Raw genomic sequence first — 23,057 nt, 5'->3', positions numbered from 1 at the left:
GAAAAGATAGATAACCTCCTGCCTTGGAGTCGTTCATGGGGAGTTTGTGTAACCTTTGTACCCGCAGCTCTTTGTGGTCACGCTCCATCTGTGACCCATCTCATTTTGTGGCCTGAGTTTGTGCTGCCTTGGAGCAGTGGGGGGCTTTTAGGGCAGCCAGCTCTCCCATAGGGACCCTCTGAGCTGAGACCAACCCTGCTACAGTGAGATGGGGAACAGTGGGACTGTGCGGGACACAAAGTGTGCTCTGCCCTTGGCGATGCATTGGGTTTGGTGCCTTTCCTCCTCTTGGGAGGAGTCCAAGCCTCTTCTATACTCTTGCCCAGCTCGGGCACATGCACAGAAAGTCAGAAATGGTAGGAAAACTTGTTTACTTTCCTCCCACCCCCATCCACGTTTCCATCCTTGTGACACAGCTGGGAGCCTTTCGCTGCAGAAAGGCTCAGTTCCACACCGACACCGAGATAAAACCATATTGCTACCGTGAGAAAAGGCTTCAAGCAGAAATGCTCTCCATCGTGTTCCAGTCACAATGTCTTACACCAGACCCACACACACTACACAGAGCACAGATACACAGACAGAGGGGTGTATGTACAGAACATGGCAGTGTGGCACAGCGCTGCTTGGAGAACCCCAGCTTGGCTAGGAAGGGCTCAGCACTAAGCAGCAGCCTAAGCTTTTTTCCCCTGCTGTTGCTGCCTGTCAGCACAGCAGCTGCTTCCACAATCCCTCCTGTCTCGTGCACACCGCAGCCAGCCCCACAGGGATGGTGAAGGGCACCCAAAGGGCTGGGTCTGACTGCTCCTGCATGCTGCTGCTTGTGGGGTGCACAGCTAAACGGAGGGGCGCAGAGTATCTCTACAGCATCAAGGATAACAAAACCTTCTGCTGGCATATCTGCTGTATATATACATATGTACAATCACCCACCCCCTTCCCTCCTGACCATGCAGTACAGTGTGGGGTAGTTGGGCTTTGTGTCCCTTGTCTCCTTCTGGTCAGGGCTCAGATCCAGACAGGCTCCCCTGATCCCAGCTGGAACCATGTCCTTGTGCTGCTGGGTTTTGCCGTCCTGGTCCTGGAGCGATCAGCAGGATGAAATCTGACACGAGGAGCGTGCAGCTGGGGTTGCAGGCTGACAAGGAAGGGCAGATGTGTCCTCGGGCCAGAAAGCAGCAGTTTGCTTTTCAGACTTAGCGACGGGAAGGTCGACTTTGAGGTCTGCTGCACTCTTTGCCTGTGCCTTGATGATGATCTCCCCTCTGTACAGCCGTGGCAGGGCTGGGACCAGGAGGACGCAGGCTCTCCCTGAGAGGTTGGAAATCAGCTTGTTCATAGCAAGGGCTGAAACAACCCCAGGAGCACAGCACAAGATGCAGCTCTCAGGCTATGCACCCCAGTACTCCCAGCACAAACACCACTGGCATTTCAGAGCCCCAGTGCCCTTATCTTGCAGTCCCAGGGGCTCAGCTCTTGCATCTTTCTGGTGCTGTTTTTGGGGGAGCTAGTGCTGTTAGCGTCCCCAGTGTGCTCCCTGTTAACCCCTTGGTGCGACCGTGGGACCATGTGCTGCTTGGGGCTGCTCCAGCAAGGCTCTGCAGGCAATGGTCTGATGCTGGCTCCTACTCTTCTATCTGCTGAGCAGGAACAAGGGTACTGAGGGGATGGGGAGGGATGTAGGAACCAAGCCTGGCTCTGAGCAGTGGTGTGGATTCAGAGCCTGGGAGGCCTTGGAACCTCCATCAAGGATAAGGGACAGAGACTTGGGGAAGCCCTCCAGAGATAGAACAGTGCAGTTTGTTAGGAAATGGTTATTTTAAAGAAGTCCAAGGCAGCTTTGGTGCTGATATCAGGAGCTGGAGAGGTACAACAAGAAGGCTGAAGAGCCAAACCCAGCCTCTCATTGCCCAGCAGGCTTTGGCTGCCAAGCACTGGGTGGAACCAGCCACCGCAGCACCAGGAGCCAGGCTCTGTCCTAGGACACAATGTTCCTCATCTGTACGTGGGATCAAGTGATGGAATTGAGGACAATCTGTTTCTCATGGGCTTGGGGTCACCACGCAGTTGCTGGCACACAGGATAGTACCACACCTGCAATTTGGGTTAAATCCGTTCCAGGCAGGGCAGGAGAGAGTTGTAATTCATCTTACTTGCCTGGGAATAGTCTGCATGTGAAGTGGCAGCAGAGCTGCTCCGGCACTTGCAAGATCAACCTATTTGCTCTGAAATGAACTGGGAAAGATATCTCATTATGCTGCTGGCCGCCCTGCGAGGCTTTTCTGAGCAGATCCAATATGAGGTCAAGTCCCGGCTAAAATCAAGTGGCTGAGAAGGAAAACTTTGTTACTCACAGCAGCAACAGCGCTGCTGTTTATTAGGCAGCAACCAGCCAGCCTGAAAGCAGCACACAGAGGAGTCGCCCCCAACCAGAAAGGGGAACACCCCATGCTTCCCTGCACCATGGAGAGGTGGTGGCAGGACCAGGGCGCTGCCAGCAGCACTGCAGCACCTGCTGGGGGCTGCAAACATCGGGGTCTTAACCCCTCCCCTGCCTCCCTGACACCTCTCCTGCCCCAGGTTCTTTCCACACAAATAGCTCTTCTCCCACCCAGCAGATATTAAGCACCAGGAGCCCAGCTGATGCGTCGCTGCAGCCCTGACACTAAAGCCTTACCCTGGCAGAGGGCTGCAGCAGGCTGGCAATCACGCTCCGATATTTCATGGTAATGTGACAGGCTGCTCTTGTTTGAATTCCTGCGGCATCAATAGGCAGCCTGTGCTGCCGTCACCACTGCTCGTGTTGGATTTACACCCTTTAATGAAGCTGTCGTGGGGACACGCTCGGCAAGTGGCTGCCAGCAGCTCAGTGCTGAGCCCCCGCAGAGGTAAATGGTTAAAAGCAAATAAATGCTGACAGTGCCCTGCTTTGCCCCAGTAACCCAAGCCCCATACCCAGAGGGGTGTTCTCATGCTGGTATCTGAGTGAACTGTGCCAGGGAGCAGGCACTGAGCCCAGCACTGAGCTCCTGTGGGGTTTTGGGACTGGTGGGGGTGCTGGGGTTGCAAAGTAGGACAGGGGTGATGCGCTGGGAGGGGGGCATCACTGCAAAACCCCAGGATAATGGGTACGATCTGCCCTGCGCTTCCCCTCCTGCACATACAGTGAAGGGTTTGAGTGCTGACCCTGAGGCACGTTGGGGCACAGCAGATCACTGCAAGACATTCTTGAGCAGCTAAACGCAGCGGGCGCTGCAGCAGCTGAGCTCTAATTGCTGTGTTTGGTGTCTGAGCAGAGCATGTCAGCTCCCAGGGTTATGCCATGGGAGGGCACATGGTGGGCTGAGGTTTACTGTGCTCCCAGTGGCTGGGTCAGACCCACCACCCCCTCACTACATGACCTGCACCCCAGGGTTCCCCTTACCCATGTTGGTTACAGGAGAGGCACTGGGGTCTGGATGCTCTTCTCTGTTCTTCCTCTTGGCTTCGTGCTGAAAGCCCCTGGGGAAAATGCTGTCCCCCCTCTGCAGTTACCTGCAGGACTTGCACCCCAGCAGTGACAGGGGTGGCTCTCAGTGGTCACAGCCCTGCCGTTAGCAACAGGGTGCGGAGACATGAGCAGCTGCAGCCATCCCATAGAAGAGGCAGCCGAGGGATTCTTCTCCAGGAATCTCAGAGGCTCCTTCTTCAGCTCAAGCTCCTCTGCTCCACCCAGTCCTTTAGGCTCAGATGAGGGTCTGGGCCAAGTCCCATTGCACTGTCAACCATTCTCTCCATCACCCCTTTCTCATTTGTGACTTGCTCAGACAGAGCAGGGAGGTGTTCTTGGTAAGGATTTCTCACTGGATCATACAGTGGCTGCTCAGCCAGCCCAGCCATGAGCAACCAGAGGTTGATGTGAACAGATCCAGGAGGAGAAGAATGAAAAAGTGGGGAAATCCCATAGGATCTGTTTCTCACTTTATAGGATCCCATAGGTCATAGGAGGGAGGAGGGCAGGGGCTTTCCTGCAGCAGGGAGGCTGAGGGGCTGGCAGAGGCAGAACAGAAGCATGGAGGGACCCAGAGGTGTTGGAGAGGGCTGGGTCCTCGGGCAGCCTGCCTCTGTCCTGCCGTGCCTCCTCCATGCAGGACAGCTCTCTGCAAAGGAGGCAGTCAAACAGCCGTAGGGAGGCTTTGGGGGGAGTAACTCGGGAGTACCGAGTAACTTATAAAGTCAGGCTGAACGCAACCCCTTGTCTCCCCGGGGAGGATGTGACTGCACAGCGTGCTTGTGCTCACCAGGGAGCTCCCAGCAGGTCTTGGCTCTGAGTTGGCACAGTTCTGCAGCAGCACAGGCAGTGCGTGCACCTGTAGTCTCAGCTCCTCCTGAGATCACCCCCTGCACACTCAGGTCCCAGCCCAGCGAGGCTGCCATTCTCCATCCATCAGTTTGATTTGAGCACCGTTCTGGGGCAGAGCATCCAAAGCCAATTTCAGCCCTGTGGGTAAATAACCAGGAGAGCCAGCAGAGCTGTCCCAGTGATGTCCATTGCCCACAGTGGCACTTTGGTGTTTAAATGTGTGCTGCCACGTGGGGATTCCTACAAAATCTTTGTGTTCTGGTGAGGCAGTTCCTCTTGAACCATATCCTTCACAATGCTTGAAAGCCAACCCTCCAGCAGCTCGGGAACCAGCCCAGCTTAGGACAACCGGCCCATTGGGTTGTGCATCTCCAGCACTCCTGCCCGACTCTCTACTTACCGGTGCCATTGGGAGCAAGTGGGGAGAGGAGAGTGAGTGAAGGATGACCCCACTGCTCCCTCAGATGCTCGTCTGCAGGTCACCATTGAGCAGGGTCCTTTGGGTTTCTGTGGTCTCGTTGAGCCTGGACTTATCCTGTTTGCTGTCACTCCGGTCTGCGTCGTCCATGCCGCTGACCTTCACCAAGCAGAGGACGTTCTGAAAGCTCTTCTTGAAGTTATCAGACAAGAAGGCATAAAGGATGGGGTTGGCACAGCTGTTGGCGTAACTGAGGACCACGACAAAGTCGAACATGCCTTTGAGGATGGGCGTGGGCACAATTAGGACAGAGACAGAGGAGACGTTGAAGATGTAGAAGGGGAGCCAGCAGAAGATAAAGACAGCGACCACGATGGAGACCATCCTGGTGACTTTCTTCTCAGACTTTTTCCTCTTGGAGGAGCCCACCCTGATGCCCGAGGACTTGACTTTGATAATGATGAACAAGTAGCAAAGGCAAATAATGGTAAGAGGCACCAGGAAGCCCAGGATGAAGGCGTAGATGATGAAGCCCGTGTACCACGCACCTGATTCTCCTGGCCAGATGATGGTGCAGCTACTCCTGCCATGATTCTGCTGCACCCCGGCATAAATCATGATGGGCATGATCACCAACAGGGAGACACCCCAAACAGCCACGTTGATCATTTTGGCTGTCCTGGGCCGTCTCCACTTGGCAGACTTAATGGGATGGACAACAGCCAGGTACCGGTCAACGCTCATAACTGTCAAGCAGAAGATGCTGGTGAACTGGTTGATCCCATCCACTGTCATGACAATCCTGCAGATGGCTTTGCCAAAGGGCCAGTGTACCAACGCAACCTGCATGGCCAGGAAAGGCAGTCCCAGCATGAACAGCTCATCCGCAATGGCCAGGTTCAGGATGTAGATGTTGGTGATGGTCTTCATCTTGGCATAACGAAGGATGACGTATATCACCAGCGTGTTGCCGCACAGCCCTATGATGCAGACCACAAAGTAGATGAAGGTGAGGATGGCGTTGCTGGTTAGGTCGAAGTGATGGCCTGTGGTGTTCTGTGATGTGTTGGTGGGGGCCTCCACGGAGAAGTTGTCGAATGGGGAAGCCGGAGAGAACCAGAAGGTGGTGGCGTTGGGCAGCTCGTATTCCAGATCCATGGCTCTGCTGGTTGTGGGGTACAGGTGGCTCAGAGAAGCCCAGATGTCTTCTCCCTGTGCTTCGGGGATGAAGGAGAAAATTCTAGAAATTGGAGAAAAATGGAAATGAAGGGAATCCTGAAGAGGATTTGCCCATCCTGCAGCCGAGCTCTGTGGGAGAGATGCTCCCTGGAGGGCTTTCCCCAGCCCACCTCTGCCAACTCCTTCCTCCCTGCCAGGGCTTAGGAAGCACAGAGGAGTCTGCCCTGGACACACCACAGCTCCTCCTGCCTCCGGAGCCCCCACGACCCCCGAATCGCGACTGATGAGTGAATCCTCTCTGGGTGCGACCGACACTCGGAGCAGTGACAGTAGGGGAAAACCTCCCCTTCCAGCACGCAGCCCGGCGAGGAGCCAGCGCCCAGCTTGGGAAAGGGAAACCCGAGCACAGCCGCTACCGTGGAAGATGCCGGGGAATCGTTCCCGTACCCCGCGCTCCCCCGCGCACTCCCAGCCCAGCTCCGCGCCCGCAGGGTCCCCGCGGCTGTAGCCCCCGGGGTCGGGTAGGCACAGCCGGGCGGTGCAGACCCCGCTCCGCTCACCTGCTCCCACTGCCGTGCCCCTGCCCGGCCCGGCCCGGCGGGCACCGGGGAGGCGCCGGCAGCGCCCTCCGTTCCGCACCGCTCCGTTCCGATCCGATCAGCTCCGCGCTGCCCGCTCCGCCGCCGGACCCAACGCACCGGCTGCGCCCCGCCCCGCGTGGGGCGGCTCTGCGGGGCCGGGGCGGGGACAGCCCTGCCCGTGCTGCTGCTCGGTGCCGCTCGGTCCGTCCCGGATCTGTTCACCCTGTTCGGTAATGAGCTGCCCCGCGATGCCCCGCATGTTCTGCCCAACGTGCCTGCCCCGCTCTCCCGATGCAGCCCTGCCCATGTTGCTCTGCCGTGCCCGCCCGATGCTCGGATGAGGGGTGTGGAGGTGTGCGCTAGAGCTGCTGTGCAGCGGGCGGCGTGGGATCGGGGACTCTGCAGCACCCCAGAGGGTGGGAGACTTCCCGAGCTCCGCAGGGCTTCCAGCAGAAGATTCTTCACGCTTGTCTCCAGCAATAGAATGCTCGGTTTCTCCTGGTGTCTCCAAGGTGTACAGGGAGGGAGGGATAAGGCACAGTGATGGCCACACCATAACCCCACTGGGGCTCGCACAGCACTAAGGGGTGTGTGGAATTCCCAGTCTTTCTTGGGATGCTGGGACTATCTTTACCCAAGGATTCTGCAGCCTGTGATCGAAGGCAAAGCAAGGCAGGTCCGTGCTGGCTTGACACAGCCTGGGAGGGGTGGGAAGGCGGTGTGATGGTCACCCATAGCTTTGAGATGTCTGCATGAAAGCTGAGATTCGTGCAATACAGGCGGCAGCTGCTACAGCCTGTCCTGCTGCAGTTACCCAGTAACGGTGACTGGAGGAGGAAGACCAAAACCGGAGAGCTTTGGGGTGAGATAACCTCCGCTCTGGTTTGTTTGAGATCTCGAATGCAATTAAATAGTAACTATTCCTCTCCCTCCCTCCATCTTTCCATCAGTTATCAGAGGGACAACAGAAAGCAGGAAATTAAGAGTGACTTGGAACAAAGAGCCAGGAGCGAGGCTGCTGATTACAGCAAGAGGGGCTGGGAGGTTCTCATTTGCACTTAGCCGTTCACTTGTAAAGGTGGATCCAAAGACACGGGGTCTTGGAGCAAGAACAAGAACCATTATCAGCCTCATAAATCTTTTTGGAGGATGGAAAAATCAGCCCCTAGAATAAATGATGTGGATATGAATATCCCAGTAAAAGCAGGTAAGGAGAGAGGATGTGGAGGACGAGAGCTTGGCAGGTGCAATGGGTGCTGCCCACTGGGGTTTTGGGTCCCACTGCGTGTGTCACCAAGGGCAGCTCCTCATTGTATGGCTGAGCACTGAGGACTTCTCCCATCATCTCTCTCCACCTTCCACACCTCCAGGTCCCATATTCAGGTTGCTGTGCAGAATGCTCCAGGATTGCTGTCCCCACCCCCTTCACCTTGTGCTGTCCCAGCCTGATGCTGAGCATCATCCCATCATCATCCTCCTTCCTCCCCATCTGAACAAACATGGTCCCCGCTGTCCCCAAGGCTCAGACCCTCTGTCTCACTGCTGTGTGAACTCAGCCACTGAGCTCACTTGGCTAAAACCAGATCTGATCACTGGGAAAAAGAGAAAAGAAACGAATGAAGTGAAGGGGCAGCATGCGGGAGGGCTGATCTGAGCTGATAGCTGAGTGGTGAGGGGTCGGGGGGCTGTGCTTGAGCCTTTTGAAGGTATATAAGGGTCTGATCTGTACCTCTGGGTGGTCCCTGGTTTGAAGGGATGCTGCTTTACCCCAGCAGCTGGTTTGGTGTTGGCAGATAAACTCCTCTTTGTCTTTTAGCTTGCCAAATATCCACTCTGCTGAAAAGCCATTTACTGGCAGCAGTGGATTTGGGAGAAAAACATGGCCCCTTCCCACACAGCTCTGACTTCCATACAACTCATGGGAGAGGGGCAGGGGGATTACGTGACCACAAAGCAGCTTTCAAAGTCCCTCTGAGTCTCTTGCCATCCATTCCCAGCTGTTCTTCGAGGGTCATGGAAAAAAAACAACAGAACTTGTGACCCCTGTTCTGGAAACCAGTATTGCAAAGCTCTGGGGATGTGGTTGCCAATGGAGGGAGAGGGTGAGCCGACCTTCTTCCCCAATCAGGAGGGAGGGCAGGGGGCTTAGTGTTGTGCAGGAGGGCAGGGGGCTTAGTGTGCCCCTGCTCAGCCCCTCTGCCCGTGTCTCCCATTATCTCTGTTCATAACATCTTAGGGATGTGGCTAGTGGGCGCAGTGGGGATGGATTGCTGATTGGACTTGACAGTCTCAGAGGTCTTTTCCAACCTTAATGATCTATATGATGTAAGCCTGACCGTGCTCCTGCTGGATGCAGAGGTGGGACAGGTGGGGTCTGCAGAGACATCAGTGGGTCTGGTGGCATTCAGGTCCCTCTGCAGCCCCTGCATGAGGCTGCCCTCCTCCTCCTCCTCCTCCTCCTCCTGCTGCTGCCTCCCACTCCTGCAGCCCTTCCTGCAGTCAGCTCCTCGCCTCCTGCCTCTCTCATTCTCCCACTGCCATTATTTGCCTCCATAATGAGTTTATTGATCTCTGCCAGTACCAGGATTGGGCTGTTCTGAAAGATGCTGCTCACATCGGCCGTGAATCATAACGATAACCCCCAATGCTAATGAGCCTCTGGCAGCCACGGGCTGCAATCCCAGCTCCCGCCTGCGTCTCTCCCTGCTGCGCTCTGTGCTCTGCAGGGCTGCATGCATTAAATTGGGGTTTAACAGTGCGTTTGACAATAGAGCTTCATGCAGCCACTCTGGTTGATGGGGTCAGTGACACCATGTGCTGCACAAACCCCCTGTCCCAAACAACCCAGCTGTCCCAGCAGGATGCCTGCACTCGCTGGCTGTACTCCCCCGGATTTGTACCGTGTCCTTTATGTCTCTCACAGTGAGCTTAAAGCTGGCAGGGAGACATAAAGCTGTCACTCAGTGCTCTGTGATGGATGAGTTGCCATCAGCTCTGGCTCATGCAATGGAGATGCTGTGCCCCTGTCTGGTTCTGCTTGGGGGGTAGTGCACTGTGCCCCATCCCCAGGGGAGAGGGCTGGAGCTCTCAAGAAGCTCTCATTCCTTTGGCTTGAGAGTGGATCCAGATTGGCTCCATGCACCACTGCGGACACTGATGGATGTGTGCTGTGCAGCAGCCAGGCCACGAGGACACACCTATGGCAGGGCAGTAGCATGGGGATGGCAATAGGGACACTGGGGGGCTGTGCTGCTGCCACAGTGATCCCCACGGGGGCCTTTGTTTGAATGAAGGGGATTCAGTGCTGGCTGCTGCCCCTTAGTGAAAGACAACGCACAGGACTTGCTGCCCCTCATGTTGTTTCATGTCATATTTAAGGGACTCTATGTCTCACCTCCTGCCTACACCTACACATCACACACCACCTGAGTGGGGAGAGGTGATGTCCCCACTCCTTCCCAGCACTGGGGTCAGGTGGGGTCAGCTCCTTTATTTTAGGGCAGGGGACGTGGTGGTGTCTGTGCACGTCACTGCGGAAGGAAGGTGGGAGCTGATTTTATTGGTGCTTCTGCACAGGGTTCTCATTGCCTGGGGCTCCCTGCTTGTCTCCACACAGGGACAGCCCCAGTGGTGTCTCTCGGCCCTGCCAGCTGTCCCCACCCCATCTGCCCTCATCGTGCCTTGCTGGCTGTGGGCAGGAGCTTTGTGTGTTCTGTCCTCACATCCCTCCCAGCTGGCACCTCATGCTACACCTGCCTTGTTAACGGCAGCTAATGAAGGATGCAGGCAATTATGGGGGGGAAATTGATTAAATCCTAAATCAGGTTTCAAACGGCCTCGACCTTCCCCAGCTGCAGCAGGGGAGGCTGATCAAAGACTGTTCCACCTGTGGTGCAGCACCGAGCTGTGCTGAGCCCAGGGGATGGGGGTCCCTCTGCTTTTGGTTTAAATCCCAACCCCTGCCCTACTAGAGCTTCATTGTTCCAAGGGAGGAATGCTCCTGAGGCTGCACCAGCCCTGAGATGGAGGTGGGGGATGGATGATGGTGTATTGCAGCAGGGAGACGTGTGCTGATGGCTGGGGTGCAGCCACCCTCCTGGTGGAGCAGGCGCTGGGCGTTGAGCCTTTTTATTTTTAACAAGAATCGGGTTAATTCAGGCTTCTCCCTCCATCATCCCGATCCTCTCCCACGCCCGCCCGCGCCGCTCCACCCCCGCCTTGCCGCGCCCGCCCGCACCGCTGCTGACGGCCCGCCCCCGCCGCTCTCCTATTGGTGGAGAGCTGGGAGTAGGCGGGGCGTCGTTAGCGACACGTGTGCCGGCACCAGGAAGTGGCGCGGGGCTGCAGCCGGGGTTTGGGTCCGGTTGGTGAGTGGGGCCGGGATGTGTGGGGCTGTGAGGTCTGGGGGCGGTTGGGTTGTGTGGGGAGGGCGTCTGGAGGTGCCGAAGAGCTTTAGGGTTGTGAGAGTCCGTGGGGTTGTGGCCTGGGAGTGAGGGGCTGCGGGTTCCGGGCTTTGGGTCTGGGGGCTTCGGGCCTCCGGCCTAGGGTTGGTGGCTGTGGGCCTGGAGCGTGGAGGGCTGGTAGCTGGTCCATGGGGTGTGGAGAGGGGGGATGTGGGGGCTGTGGGGCTCCGCAGGTGCTGGGGACACCATTAAGGAGGTTGGGGATGTCCTTCTGCCTGGGGCCAGGGGGCTGACCGTGCTGTTGGCATGCCTGGGGTAAGGCTGGCACCTGCTGGGGGCTGCGAGGGCACCCTGAGCTCCCCTGGGGTGTTGAGGGAGAGGCAAAGGCATGTGTGTAAAAAGATTTATCCCCATATGTGTGTGTTCTTAGCGAGCCCGTGATACAAAGCGGTGCTGCTCCCAGGTGTGCAATAATCCCCTCCTGGGTTTCTATAGCCCCCAGTTGTGGGTTTTGAGCCATGCTGTGGTGCCCATCCCAGGGATGATTCCTGTCCTGCTGTCCTGTCTGTGCCATAAAGGTGTTTGCCTTTGGTGCCAGTAGGATGGGTTTTGGCACAAAGAAGTGGGGTGTGAGGCATGTGCTTGGGAGCTGCCAGGGGATGTGGGCTGAGCTGTGCTCCGTGAGGTGTTAGCCCGATCCCTGTGTTCTTCCTGCTCCTCAATGTGCACATGAGGTCATGTTGGAAGAGCCTGTGTGGGAGCTGGACCTGTGCTTGTTCCAAGCAAAACACCTTCCAGACTTGGGAGATTCTCCAGCGGGTGGAGGGTGCCATTCCTTGACTGCATAGAGCTTCTGCTCCCAATACAGCCCATGGGTCTGAGCCCAATGTTGGCTGTGTGTGTTGCCTGTAGCCTCTCCTCTATGATTGAATTAAACTGCAACAACTTTAAAGGGAAGCAAGAAACACAGAAAGGGAGGGCACGCAGCTCAGTGAGCGCTGTCCCTTGAGCGAGTGGCTGAGCTCCCCCATCAACCAGGCAGCGACACGTGGGTTGTTCCACGTCCTCACACTGCAGGCTTCTCCTGATGTTCCTTGTCTCTCCTAGGCTGCTGCTCCCTGTGCACTCAGCATGATCCCGGGGCAGGGCCCGGTGCTGCAGGCGGTGCTGGGAACCCTCCTCACCTGGGGGCTGACAGCTGCTGGCTCAGCGCTGGTGTTCATCTTCTCCAGCGGGCAGGTGAGTACATAGGGCAGGGGCAGCACTCAGCTTACAGGCAGATTTGGTTACTGAGCCCTGAACAGAAGGGACTTGAATTTGGCCCCGAGTGGTCCTTGGGCTGGGAGGGAAAGAATCCAACTCGTTCCTCTTCTGTGTGCCAGCACAACAAAGGAGGAAATGAAATTCCCAACCCTGGGCTGTGGTTTGTGGGGCAGAGCAGTGGGCTCTTTCCCCCTCTGATGTGTGACGCTCAGAACAAGCAGAACTCTAATCTTTAAGTTATTTCATATACTGAAATTGGAGACCCCACCCCCCGCTGTTGCGTTCGGAATTGCTGTGATGGATTTATTATTTATGTCTCTCTCTTGTGATGATTTATTCAGGAGTGTGCTGCAAAGTGAGATTCCCTTAGCAGCAGTGTGCTGCTTTCCTTCCTGGGGGAGGGTGGTGTGCTAAAGGAGAAAAACTGCTGTGGGTGAAGCAGGCAGGGGTACGTGCTGGGCTACAGACTGATGGCTTTCTTTGTAGCAGCACGCTGTTAGAGGAGTAAAAACCTTCAAGAGAGGAGGGATGAATGGCAGTGGTGTACAAATGGCTTCTAGTTTGCCTCCTGCATCCTGGGGGTGATCACAGGGCAGCACTGGTGGGTTGGCACATGAAGTTGTAAGCAGGACAGCCCTCAGGCTCTGGCTGATGCTATAGGGGTCACCTCTGCTCCAGGAGGGTGGCTGCAGTCCTGGATATTGAAGCACTGCACGTTGTATGACAGCACGGCAATTGCTTGGGTTGCAAAAGTGGGTGGAAGGAAGTCACCTTAGTGTGACACCAGCACAGCTGCCTCCTCTCCATGTGTCTTTGTGGTGCGGCTACACTCTGCCTGTTGTGCCCTTAGTAAATTGCTGTGGTTTGTGTTCATTTTGTTGTTTCAGAGGCGGATCCTGGATGGGAGCCTGGGCTTTGCTGCGGGGGTAAGTGCTGCGTCCTCCACCTTCTCAGTGCCTCCATGTGCTTTCTCATGCTGACATCTCTGCTGCATCTCTGTACATCGTTTGGTTGCTTGCTGCTGTTAGCATCCCCTGATGCTTACCTGCTGCTGTGCTGTGGCAGCAGAGGGGCACAGCTCAGTGTTGGCTGAGGGCACGAGGGTGCCAGCTTTGGGGTTACGTTCTTCTCACCAGCTTGGGCTCCTGAATTCCTTGTCCTAGTTCAGTTAGATTGGAGAGCTCTTGTTCTGCAGGCTAGTGTGCATAGCTTGCTTCTTGCTGTCCTACTGAGCTGAGGGGCTTAAACTCCTGGAGAATAAAGGTAGTGAAGCCTAAATTGAGGGCATACAGTAGATGTAATGCTTGCTAGGTCTTGAAGGAAGAGGTGAAACTGTGGCGTCAACTGTGGTTTGAGGTTGTGCTGGGGCTTGTGAATGTAGAATGGCTCCCACTGCCCAGACTCTGGGGTGTTTATGAGCGAGTGGAGGCTCATTCAGACTCAATAAATCACATTTGTTTTCTATGTCTGAGAGCTGTAGATGTTCTCTGGCTGCCGGTGCTTGGTGGACGGCGCTGCTTTTCCCTGCAGTGCTGGCGTGTCTTGGCGACTTGCTGAAATACCAGACATCAACCTGTCGGCACCTGAAGGCTTTAGGAGGGTGCATTGACCCTGGTAGGAAGCCCTGAGGAATGCTTTTGGCATTGCTGCCTTGTGTGCCGGGATGTGCTGTGGGAGCTGGCTGCAAAGAAGGCTTCCAGGAGTGGTTTGGTTGTGGGTGTCTGGACATGCTGTCAGATCCATTGCTGTATTAGCAGAGGTTGGAGGCAGCTGCTTGCTGCCCAGCCCAGTGCTGCTTCCCTCTGCCCTGTGCCTTCCCAGTGCCCCTGGATGCACAGCAAAGGGCTCAGCCAGAGCTCTTTCATTGTGTCCTGGCACCTGGAACGTGGGCTGTGCTGCCAGGTTTCAGGATGAAACAGGAGCCTGTCTATCCTACAGCATGTAACTGCTAGCACTGATGCTGTGTGTCGAGCAGGGCTCCTTGCTACGTGTGTATTCCCAAACACTGCAGCCCTGTTGATGAAGGTGAAGTTTGTTTGCAGACATCACAGGTCTTCCTCTGTTCCAAATGGCTGAGTCAAACCCAGCTGTGCTGGAGTCAGAAGGAGCTGCTCCCATACCTAGGTAGGTAAGGTGAGGCTCTGCAGAACTTGATTTGCTTCCTATCAAGTGTTTCTGGAACGTATCAGTGACCCGCTAGCGATGTGAATAATTCAGATAGTCTGTTGTAACAAATTCTTGGGTCATCTTTTATAAATTAATCACTTGTTTTAGGAATTGCCTGTTTTGGAACTTGGCTGCAGTGTTTGATTTCCGAGCTGCCTTTCTGCCAGAGACAACCTTGTCCCTATGAGCAGCTCATCTGCAAGTCAGGGAGATGCTGCCAGATGCTTCCTGCTGTGTCCCCATCCCACTGCTCAGCTGTGGCACTTCTGTCCCTATCAGAGGGGGTACCAGCTTTGGGTGCTGCTGCCTTCTGCTGTCACTGAGTCATCCCTGCGTGGCAGAGGTGTGGCTCAGCCGCAGAGCAGATGTCCTACAAACATTGGCTTTTCCATGGCTTCCTTGCATTTGCTGTGCTGGGAGCAGGAAAGGGAAACCTTCCTGAGATCACTGCAGTGTCTGGAGGGAACACCGGCAGGATGTCGATGGGCTGCAGGGTCCTGCTGCAGGCAGCACTGCCACCAGCTGTGACTCGTGGCTGTTTATGGGTTGCTGGTTCTGGAGAGCTGCCTGTGCCAAGCAAGAGCTGAGCAGCCCTGCACTGATGCCAGCAGCCCTTGTGGAGGAGGTGATGGTACCACTGCGCCTTCTGGGAGCAGCTCTGCACCCCAGGGCTGAGCTCTTGGGCAGCACTGATGTGGCAAAAGTGCCAGAGCTTGGAACTTTGTCCTTTCTGCTAGGTTTGTTCCAGATGTGCCCGTCGCACTCAGCCCTTTTGTCTGCTAAGGGACCAACATGCCTCCCTCCAAAGGCTGCGCTTAACCCTATACCTTTTAAGTGCCCCTGTGCCTGCAGGGGGTTACCCCAGCTAACAGAACACACTCGAGTTCCAGCCAGACTTTGCTCTTTGCAGCTGGGCGGTGCTGTAAGCCCCTGGCTGGCCATGCTGGTGCCCCTCCAGCAGAGGAGAGCAGGTGGTCTGTGGATGCTCCGTGTGCTCTGACTGTGGGGAGGAAGAGCAGGATGTGAGCAGCCTGTTCTGAAAGCTGCTTGTGCCGTTCTCGCTCTCTCCTGCCCCCAGAAGAATGTTTCTTCAGACAGTGATCAGGGACTCCTTCTCCTGCTGTAAGGAATGTCTGCTAAACGCCGTCTCTTTGATGTGGATCTCTTGCCAATATATACAGGCTATGTCTCCGAGTGCTGGAATAGAGACAGAACTGAATTTCTCTTTATCTGTGGTACGAGCTCTGAGATCTGGGCTGTTGGGTTGCTCTGCATTCCCCTGCGCTCTGCTGGAGCCAGCAAACCTCCTCGCCCTGCGTGCTGCACAGCTTCTAACTGCGGCACTTTGGTGTCCCTGGAGCCACTGATAGAGCTGCTGGAGAGTGTGCCAGGCTCTCCCGGGCCAGGTTTGTTTGTGAGATGGGTCACAGTGGTAATTCTGTCCCGCTGGTAACAGTTTCCCTGCTTGTGTCTTGGGAGCTTTTGTTGTGAAGTATCAAGAAGGAACTCAAGGCTTCCCTGCCACTGCTGGCTGAACCAGGAGGACGGGATGGGGACACCCAAGTGACTCAAGTAGGAAGAGGACGGGATGGGGCCACCCAGGTGACTCAAGTAGGAAGGTCTGGCGTGGTTGGAGACCTGGAGAGCCACAGCTTGCTCTGCAGGTCCACCTTTGCCCTGGATGAGTGGGTGCAAGCTGGGGCCCATGCTCACATTGCTGTGATGCCCTGAGCTGGGGTGTAGCCACGAAGTGAAGCACGTTCACTTCCCACCCCTTTGGTTGCAGCTGCCTGCACCAGGTGGTTCATATAGAGCTGCAGTGAAGGGGATGCTCGGCTGCTTCCACCCCATTGCCCGCTGAGCACCTGGCTGTTTGTCTGCCTCAGTTCCCTCCATACAAACCACGGATAACAGCGGGTTTGGCACGCAGAGGCGGTGTGTTTCCATGGAGACCAGGCTTTGCTTACTGGGGCAGCTGATGTGGAATTCTGGCTCTTCTCTTAAATCTGATATTTTTTTCAATAAGACCTTTATTTTTGTTGTGGCCTGAAACATTCCCTGTTATCTCCGTGTTGTCCTGGAGGTGCTGTGCTCTCTGAACATCAAGGGGTTGATGGCTATATGAATGCTACCATTCCCTGCGTGGCCGTTCCTTTTATTGGGCTGCAGTTTGATTTCTTTTGTCCCAGGTGAAGCAGAAAAAAATCACGAAGACACGCTCTTTATGCTGTACCAGACGAGCCTGGCGCTGAATATTCCCTTTCAGTGCTGCTTAAAACAGCATGGGTAATTTACACAGGTCTGCTGAGGCTGGTTCTTGTTGCTGGAGCCTTAATGAAGTCAGGCACAGAAGTCCACTGCGGAAGCATCCTGCCAATCTCTTGCCTTCCAGTTCTCTTTCCTGTTCTGTTGTCCCTTTTGGGTTGCCCCATCTGTGTGCCATTCGTGGGGCTGCTTCCCCCTGGAGCTGTGCTCCCAGTGCAGAAGCACGATGCCGAGTCCTGCAGAGAATGCAGTGTGCGTGGAGAGAGCTTTTGACATGAGTGTGGTTTTAGGTGGCTGTGCCCACCTGTGGCACTGTGTCCCCCTGCTTGGGGTGGGGAAGGGAAATGCAGAGCCTGGGCTGCAGCATTCTGGGGTCTTTGGGTACTGGGTCCTCCCCTGGATGGAGATGCTGGTGCTGGTGGGTACCTGGGCAGTGTTGTTGTGGTTATGGACTGCCATGTTTTGAGCTATTTCCCATCAGTATAATGTAGCATGTCTGGCTTCACTCATTTTCCATAGTACCAGGCTCTCCTGGTGTGAGACAATCAGGTTCTGAGCCCACATGAGCTTTTTGGAGCTCAATCTTGTGAATCTCAGCTGTGGAAATGTCCTGCACCTGTGGCACTGCTGTTACGGAGGTACAAAGCAAGGGAATGAAACCAAACCCACCCTGTCCATGTGCTTTGTGCTCCTGGCTGAAAACACCTGCTGTGTTTGGTGTGCTGATGGCTGAGTCCTTTCTCCTTCCTGTGCAAACCCAACCTCTCAGTGCAGCCCAGCCCTGCTCTTTGAGCTGGTAAGGTTTGAGCAGCCTAAAGCTGTGCCTTGCTCCTATGGGGGGTTGCGTGTAGCAAGGCTGCAGGAGCTCTGATGCTGACTTCAGTGGTAATGGGATCTGGAGGCTGAGCTGTGTCAGCCCTCTGCTTCACGTGGGGGATGATATCTTAACATAAGATGACAATCTGATTCTGCAAAGCCTTTCCCAGTGTTTCCATGTTGGGGTGTGTTGTTGTTTTTTAAAGGAGGTGGCATTTGAAATATGAAGTTTGACAGCTGTGGTTAAGTCTGACATGACAGCCTGCTTTCTTCTTACTCATAGAGAGCTGAGATTTACACAGTCCCTCAGGGACTGGTGTCTACAGCAATAGGCATCTCACTCCTTCCATGAAAATGATTTAAAGTGGGGTAGTTCATTACACACCTCTGTTCTGCAGGATAATGCTCATACAGTGAGTGAGTTGGGCAGGACCTCCTCTGAGCACCATGCAGCTGGCAGAGCATCCCATATACACTCTGTATGGGGTGGAGAGCAGCATCCATCTCTGCTGGTGGGGGATGGAGACCCCAGAAAGACGGCTCCCCCCAGAGTCTCTGTCCTCATCCCAGTGTCACAGACCCATCTGTGCTGTGGGAACAGTGAGCATCCAGCTGCTGCCTTCTCTGCTTCACACCTCTTCCCTTCCCCCCTGTATTAAGCCCTGCTTTTGGATAGAGATTAAATTGTCATTGATTCCAATGGGGGTCATTCCTTAGAGCTGGTCCCAGGTGAGTTGCAGTGTTGTTGCTGGAGCTGTGCTGGTGATTTCCAATTAACCCAGCCCAGTGCGTCATGCAGCAAAGCAGAGGAAGAGATAAGGGGATAAAATACACATTGGTGATAGGTTCTTTAGTATAAGCTGGTGGAAGCAGTGCCTTGTTTGGCCTTCTGTTCTCTAATCTGGGAAACACCCAGAACAACCGGCTGCAACAGAACCTGCTCTGGGCTGGAAAAACCCCACAGGTCCCAGATTCAGTTTTTCTGGGATAGTTCCTTCTCCCTCCCATGTGCTGCTGCTAAGCACTAAGTGATGCACAGACAGAGCTCTGCTGGGATCGGGCAGTGCCTGGGTGCTCCCCAGGGATAAGGGAGGTTTTCCTAACTCCGCAGCTGCTCCCATCTGATGAACTGCTGTGGAAGTTCCCCTGAAAATTCCCCTTACCAGCTCGTGTGCTTCCCTTGTTGCTTTAGGTTTGAGCCAAGGAAAACACTCATGCAAACTGATAGAAAATCCTTTCCTTCTCCATCTTTGAGTGATGCATTTGGGCTGGGAGCTGGGTATGGTGGTGGTGCTGGGTTACAGCAGCCGTGCTGCTTGTGTGGCTGAGCACATCAGTGCCCACAGGGACTTCGGCTCTCAGCACATGGGAGCAGAGCAGTGTGGTCCCCATGCTCACATCACTCGCATTCTGTCTCCTAGGTCATGCTGGCCGCCTCCTACTGGTCCCTGTTGGCCCCAGCTATTGAGATGGCTGAGAACTCTGGCAGCTTTGGAGCCTTCGCTTTCCTCCCCGTGGCTGTGGGCTTTGCCCTGGGAGCAGCTTTTGTTTTCTTCGCTGACCTTCTCATCCCTGTGCTGGTAAGTGCACTCCCAAGGCTCTGCCTGCCCTGTGCTCGCTGCACACTGTGGGGCTGACCCAGTGCTGCAGCCACAGCTGGTGCCAGTATGCTCTGGGATGCTGTATGGGATAGAAACGTGTTCCTAACCTCAGTGTAACATTCCTGTTTTCTGCAGTGTGGGGTTTATGGAGCTGAGTGGGGTGGGGTGGATGCAGGAGCCATGCACAGACAGCAGTGGAGCAATGCTATGTTGATCTGCTGGCAGTCCCAAGCCATGAAAACTCATGCACTTTGTCCATCCTCTCTGCTTCCTTTGGATTCTGCTGTGACAGAAGCCAGATACAGACTGTTTTCCATCACAGATCTAATGAAACTCTTTTCCCCAGGACTCCGTGGCTCTGCTGTGCTGAATGCAGCTTTAGGCTGTCTGTGCTCTTTCCTTTTTGCTTCCTTTATTTTCCACGCTTCTGCTTTTGTTCTTTTCACTGGCAGCACTTTGCAAACAGCTCAGGTGTGACCTTCTGTTTCAGCCCAGAGGTTTAATTTGCAGAGCTGCCAGCCCTCTGAGCATCTCCGAATTGGATGAACCAACCTACTGTCCAAGAGTAGTATTAAAAAAATAAATAAATCAGAAACTTCTATGGCTGAAACCCTTTTGAGGAGTGGCAGGGCTGGTGGTTTTGGCTGTATCAGGGCTCCCCCCACCCTTGCATTGCAAGGCTCCCCTAACAGGCACAGTCAGATGTGTCAGATCTCTCCCTGCCTCCTCTTGGTGCTCCTAATAATCATGCCGTGCTCTGGGGTTGTGTGCCTTTGCTCAGCACCTCTCAGCAGCAGCACTGTGTGGAACTGGGGGGTGCTGGCCCTGCTGTGCAGCATCGGGGGACCGTCAGCAGCAGGTCTGTGTCTTTTGTGCTTTTTGTGTCTGCTCTGTGCAACCTGAGGTCTCCAGCACTGGTTTGCCCTGATTGCGTGGTGCTGCTGGAGCCGTGTGTTTGATCAGCTGCCTGATGCTGGTGTTTCTCAACAGACCAGGCAAACAGTTGCATTGCAAAGCCCGTTCCTTCCTGGTGGCTGATGCTTTGTGCTGGTGTGCATTTTGAAAGGGGAGTGTGCGGAGGGGGAAGAGCACTGGGGCATGAAATTCTTGCGTTGCAAAGAGCAGGATGGAGCGGTGACCAGGGACAGTGCCAAGCATGTTAGAAATGCATTGGTCTTGTTGGGGCTTAACGTCCAGCCTAGTCCCAGTGGGAGAAGAGCTGCTGCCTCCTGCTCGGCTCTTTGTGCTGCTGTGTGCTCTCTACCTTCAGCAAGCCTCGTTTCTTTCTACATCAGTTAATGTCTTGCAGTCTTGATCTTTATTTATTCTTGTCTCCCTCCTCTTGGAATCAGGACACAGAGGCATGTCGATGAGAGCAGTGGACACACCAGCCCTGGGCAGGAGGAGCCATTTCCATACGCAGCTCTGGCAGAGAGCTTTGCCCATCCCTGGCACCCCCTCCCTCATTGCCATGCTGTATAGCAACGGGTCCTAAAAGCTTTTAATGACTCCTTATCACCCCATAGCAGCTCCCAGGTGGGGAGCATGGCCTGGCTCCCCCTGCAGCCGGCAGCAGCTCTGTTGGTACCTGGTTGTTTGCTCAGCAGCAGTGCTGGGGGGGGGGGGGAGGTTAAGCCAAGACAAAGTGGTTAATGATGCTGAACAGCTGTAGTCATTAAATTCCCTACAAAAGACAGATTTAATCTATTACATCTTTATTGTTCACAGCTTCCCCGTGGGAAGGCTTTAGCGTGTTTACTTGTCCTTTAGCTGAGTCTATAGAGCTGGCAGAGGACAGCAAGGTGTAACACGGTGTTTGGGTGTGCTTGGGGAGTGCTTGTGACCTTTGCAAAACAGACCTCAGAACCCTGAACAGTGGGCATCTCCTTCATGCTACTAAGCATCTCCTTCTGTGTCATATCCAGCTCAAGTGTGCTGCTTTCAGTACTTTGAGAGGCAGTGACAGAGCTGGTTCTGTAGCAGGGTATTGCTGTACCTTCAGGGAATGCCTTACCCCACTACCAGGTGACCTGCCTGCATCTTCCCCACTCTATCCCTAGTGATGCTGCAGCAGCTTCCTCCTTCCTTTGCTGAATTCTAACATTACAGCCACTTGGTGATGTTTTGAGGGGCAGGTGGTGGGGGTGAGGAGCTCTCCCCTCTGTTCAGAAAGCACTGGGGCTGAGGGTAACAATCAGAACCTTTGAAAGTGAACCTGCTTAATAATAGCTGTGTGTTGGCACAGCACTCAGCACAAAGGGTCCCTGAGGCCGAGTAGCTGCCTTTGGTCTATGGTAGCACATAAGAACACTGGAATTAAGAAGTATTATTCTCATCCTTCAAACCTGTCTTGCAGCTCTGCTGACTTTGCTGCCTTCTGGTATGTGTGATGGTGTTGTGCTTCCACCGCTGGGTTCTTGCTCCAGCCTTACTCTTCCCAAAGGAATTCTACAGGAGTGTGAAAGATGCAGCCAGCTCTGCCCCAATCTTCAAACACTCCCTGGTTGCTTTTGCTCCTAAGTCCTTGCATGCATGCATTGTGCTTTCATCTTTGAACTGCTGGACCCTGAGCAGCCTTTCACAGCCAAGTCAACAAGCCTCAGGCAAGGGCTGCAGGCAGTCCCAGCACCTGCTACTGCTCTTGTGTCCAGGTGGGTGCATTTGGGGCACAGCCTGTGTTAGAGCTGTGGCTTGCAGGAGCTCAGCTGCTTCTTCTTATCTGGATCATTGCACTTTAAAGGCTCCTCTGAGCGAGCGAAACTTAGTGCTGGTGGAACAGGGAACATGGTACAAACCAGGCAGGGGATAGCAAATGCATCTGAAGATAAATGACTGCAGGGCTCAGACCCTTGTGGGCTGCGTCACCCCAATGTGTTGTGTGCGTCCGCCCTTCCCATTAACCACATCGCTCCTTCCGCTGCCCGGCTGCATGACATCCTCTCTGCTTTGGGGTCATCATGTTAAATAGGATAATGATGCTTAATCACCTTCGTCTCCTCTACCTCAAGGCTCACGGGGCTGGAAATGCTGGGCGGGCTCCTGTGCTGTGCTGGGGTCTGGGTGTATGAAGGGAATGTGTGGTGGGCAGCAGCTCATGGCAAGGAGCTATTGGGGTCCCTGGCTCTTGCTGGAGCAGTGTTTAGGTAAAGGGTGAGTGGAGAGAGGCTGTAGTTCTACCCTGAAATATCTCCTCAATTGAATTTTTTCTTTTCTTGCCAGCTAGATACAGGGTTTGTTTTTTCTGACTGCAGAGTAAATCAATAAAGCTGCATGTGATGGGTGGAGCATTCCTTGGATTTACAGCAAATAGTACCTAAAGTGCCTTTTAAAAGCCTTTCTCCTGGGTTGGCAGGTGCTCAGTGAAAGGACCCTGCGTGGCAGAATTGTGCCCAGCACCCGGGTGATGTTTCTTATCTGATCTGGGGGTTCTTACACTACTGTTTGCAGCTGTGTGATGGCTTGATGGGCAGGTGGGAGTCTTGAGGAGCTTGGCCTGGGGTCAGCGAGGGAGGAGTAACTGTGTACGTGGTGTAGCAGGGGTGAGATCCCATTAAACCCTTTCATAGCAGAGCAGCGCTGTGCTCCTGCCCCTCATCCATGTATTCTGAGCACCGTGGTGGGGTCTCAATGTGTGCTGGCCAGGGTGAGCTACAGGGAAACCAATGATGCATGTGAGCTTTTCTTAGAATCTGTTCTGGGATCGAGCACTTTGCACTGTGGATTTTAGGCTATTTTTGGGAGCGCTCTTGGGAAGGACTGGAGAACTCAGTAAACAGGCATCTCAGGGACACTGTCCCACGTAGTAATGATGGTATCTGCAGTTTGGCTCAGGATGTGCCTGGAGTAGGCATGCATTGCTTCCCATAACCCTGCCAGCCCCGCATTTAAGGCAGCAAGAGTGCAGCTTTCCTGTAGTGGGCTCAGCATGGGGCTGGAGCTGATGGCTTTGTTATCCCATGGGGTGATATGGGTGTGCTGGGGCTCATCATCAGCATCAATTTATAAACAGAATAAAAATGCCTC

General features: G+C 54.7%; 2 protein-coding genes across 4 annotated transcripts in view; one reads left to right on the top strand and one right to left on the bottom strand.

Annotated features, from left to right (window-relative positions):
- Positions 1–23,057, top strand: part of SLC39A11 (solute carrier family 39 member 11) — a 66,635-nt gene that overhangs the window by 836 nt on the left and 42,742 nt on the right. Inside the window, exons 1-4 of one of the 2 annotated variants that reach the window (XM_072352307.1) lie at positions 10,763–10,887; positions 12,031–12,162; positions 13,074–13,112; positions 18,855–19,013. In XM_072352307.1, the coding sequence (XP_072208408.1) occupies positions 12,055–12,162; positions 13,074–13,112; positions 18,855–19,013 (306 nt within the window). In that variant the 5' untranslated portion in view covers positions 10,763–10,887; positions 12,031–12,054. Of the gene's footprint in view, positions 1–10,762; positions 10,888–12,030; positions 12,163–13,073; positions 13,113–18,854; positions 19,014–23,057 lie in introns of those variants that run through there. The other variant, XM_072352308.1, reaches the window with a different exon arrangement.
- SSTR2 (somatostatin receptor 2) lies at positions 347–6,961 on the bottom strand. Of its 2 annotated transcripts, none has more exons than XM_072352057.1 (2): positions 6,500–6,961; positions 347–5,972 (listed from the first exon to the last, which is right to left on the bottom strand). In XM_072352057.1, the coding sequence occupies exon 2, from the start codon at positions 5,916–5,918 to the stop codon at positions 4,803–4,805; it is 1,116 nt and encodes a 371-aa protein (XP_072208158.1). In that variant the 5' UTR covers positions 5,919–5,972; positions 6,500–6,961; the 3' UTR covers positions 347–4,802. The 2 variants fall into 2 exon arrangements, with proteins under 2 accessions (XP_072208158.1, XP_072208157.1); XM_072352056.1 differs by having other exon boundaries at positions 347–6,000; positions 6,500–6,960.

This window comes from Excalfactoria chinensis, chromosome 17 (genome assembly GCF_039878825.1).
Source record: "Excalfactoria chinensis isolate bCotChi1 chromosome 17, bCotChi1.hap2, whole genome shotgun sequence".
Classification (NCBI taxonomy): Eukaryota; Metazoa; Chordata; class Aves; order Galliformes; family Phasianidae; genus Excalfactoria; species Excalfactoria chinensis.
The sequence above is the reverse complement of the archived record's forward strand: the minus strand, read 5'-3'. Positions and strand labels throughout refer to the sequence as shown.

Coding starts and splice junctions, on each gene's coding strand:
- SSTR2 (XM_072352057.1), bottom strand. CDS start 5,918: ATGGATCTGGAATACGAGCTGCCCAACGCCACCACCTTCTGGTTCTCT.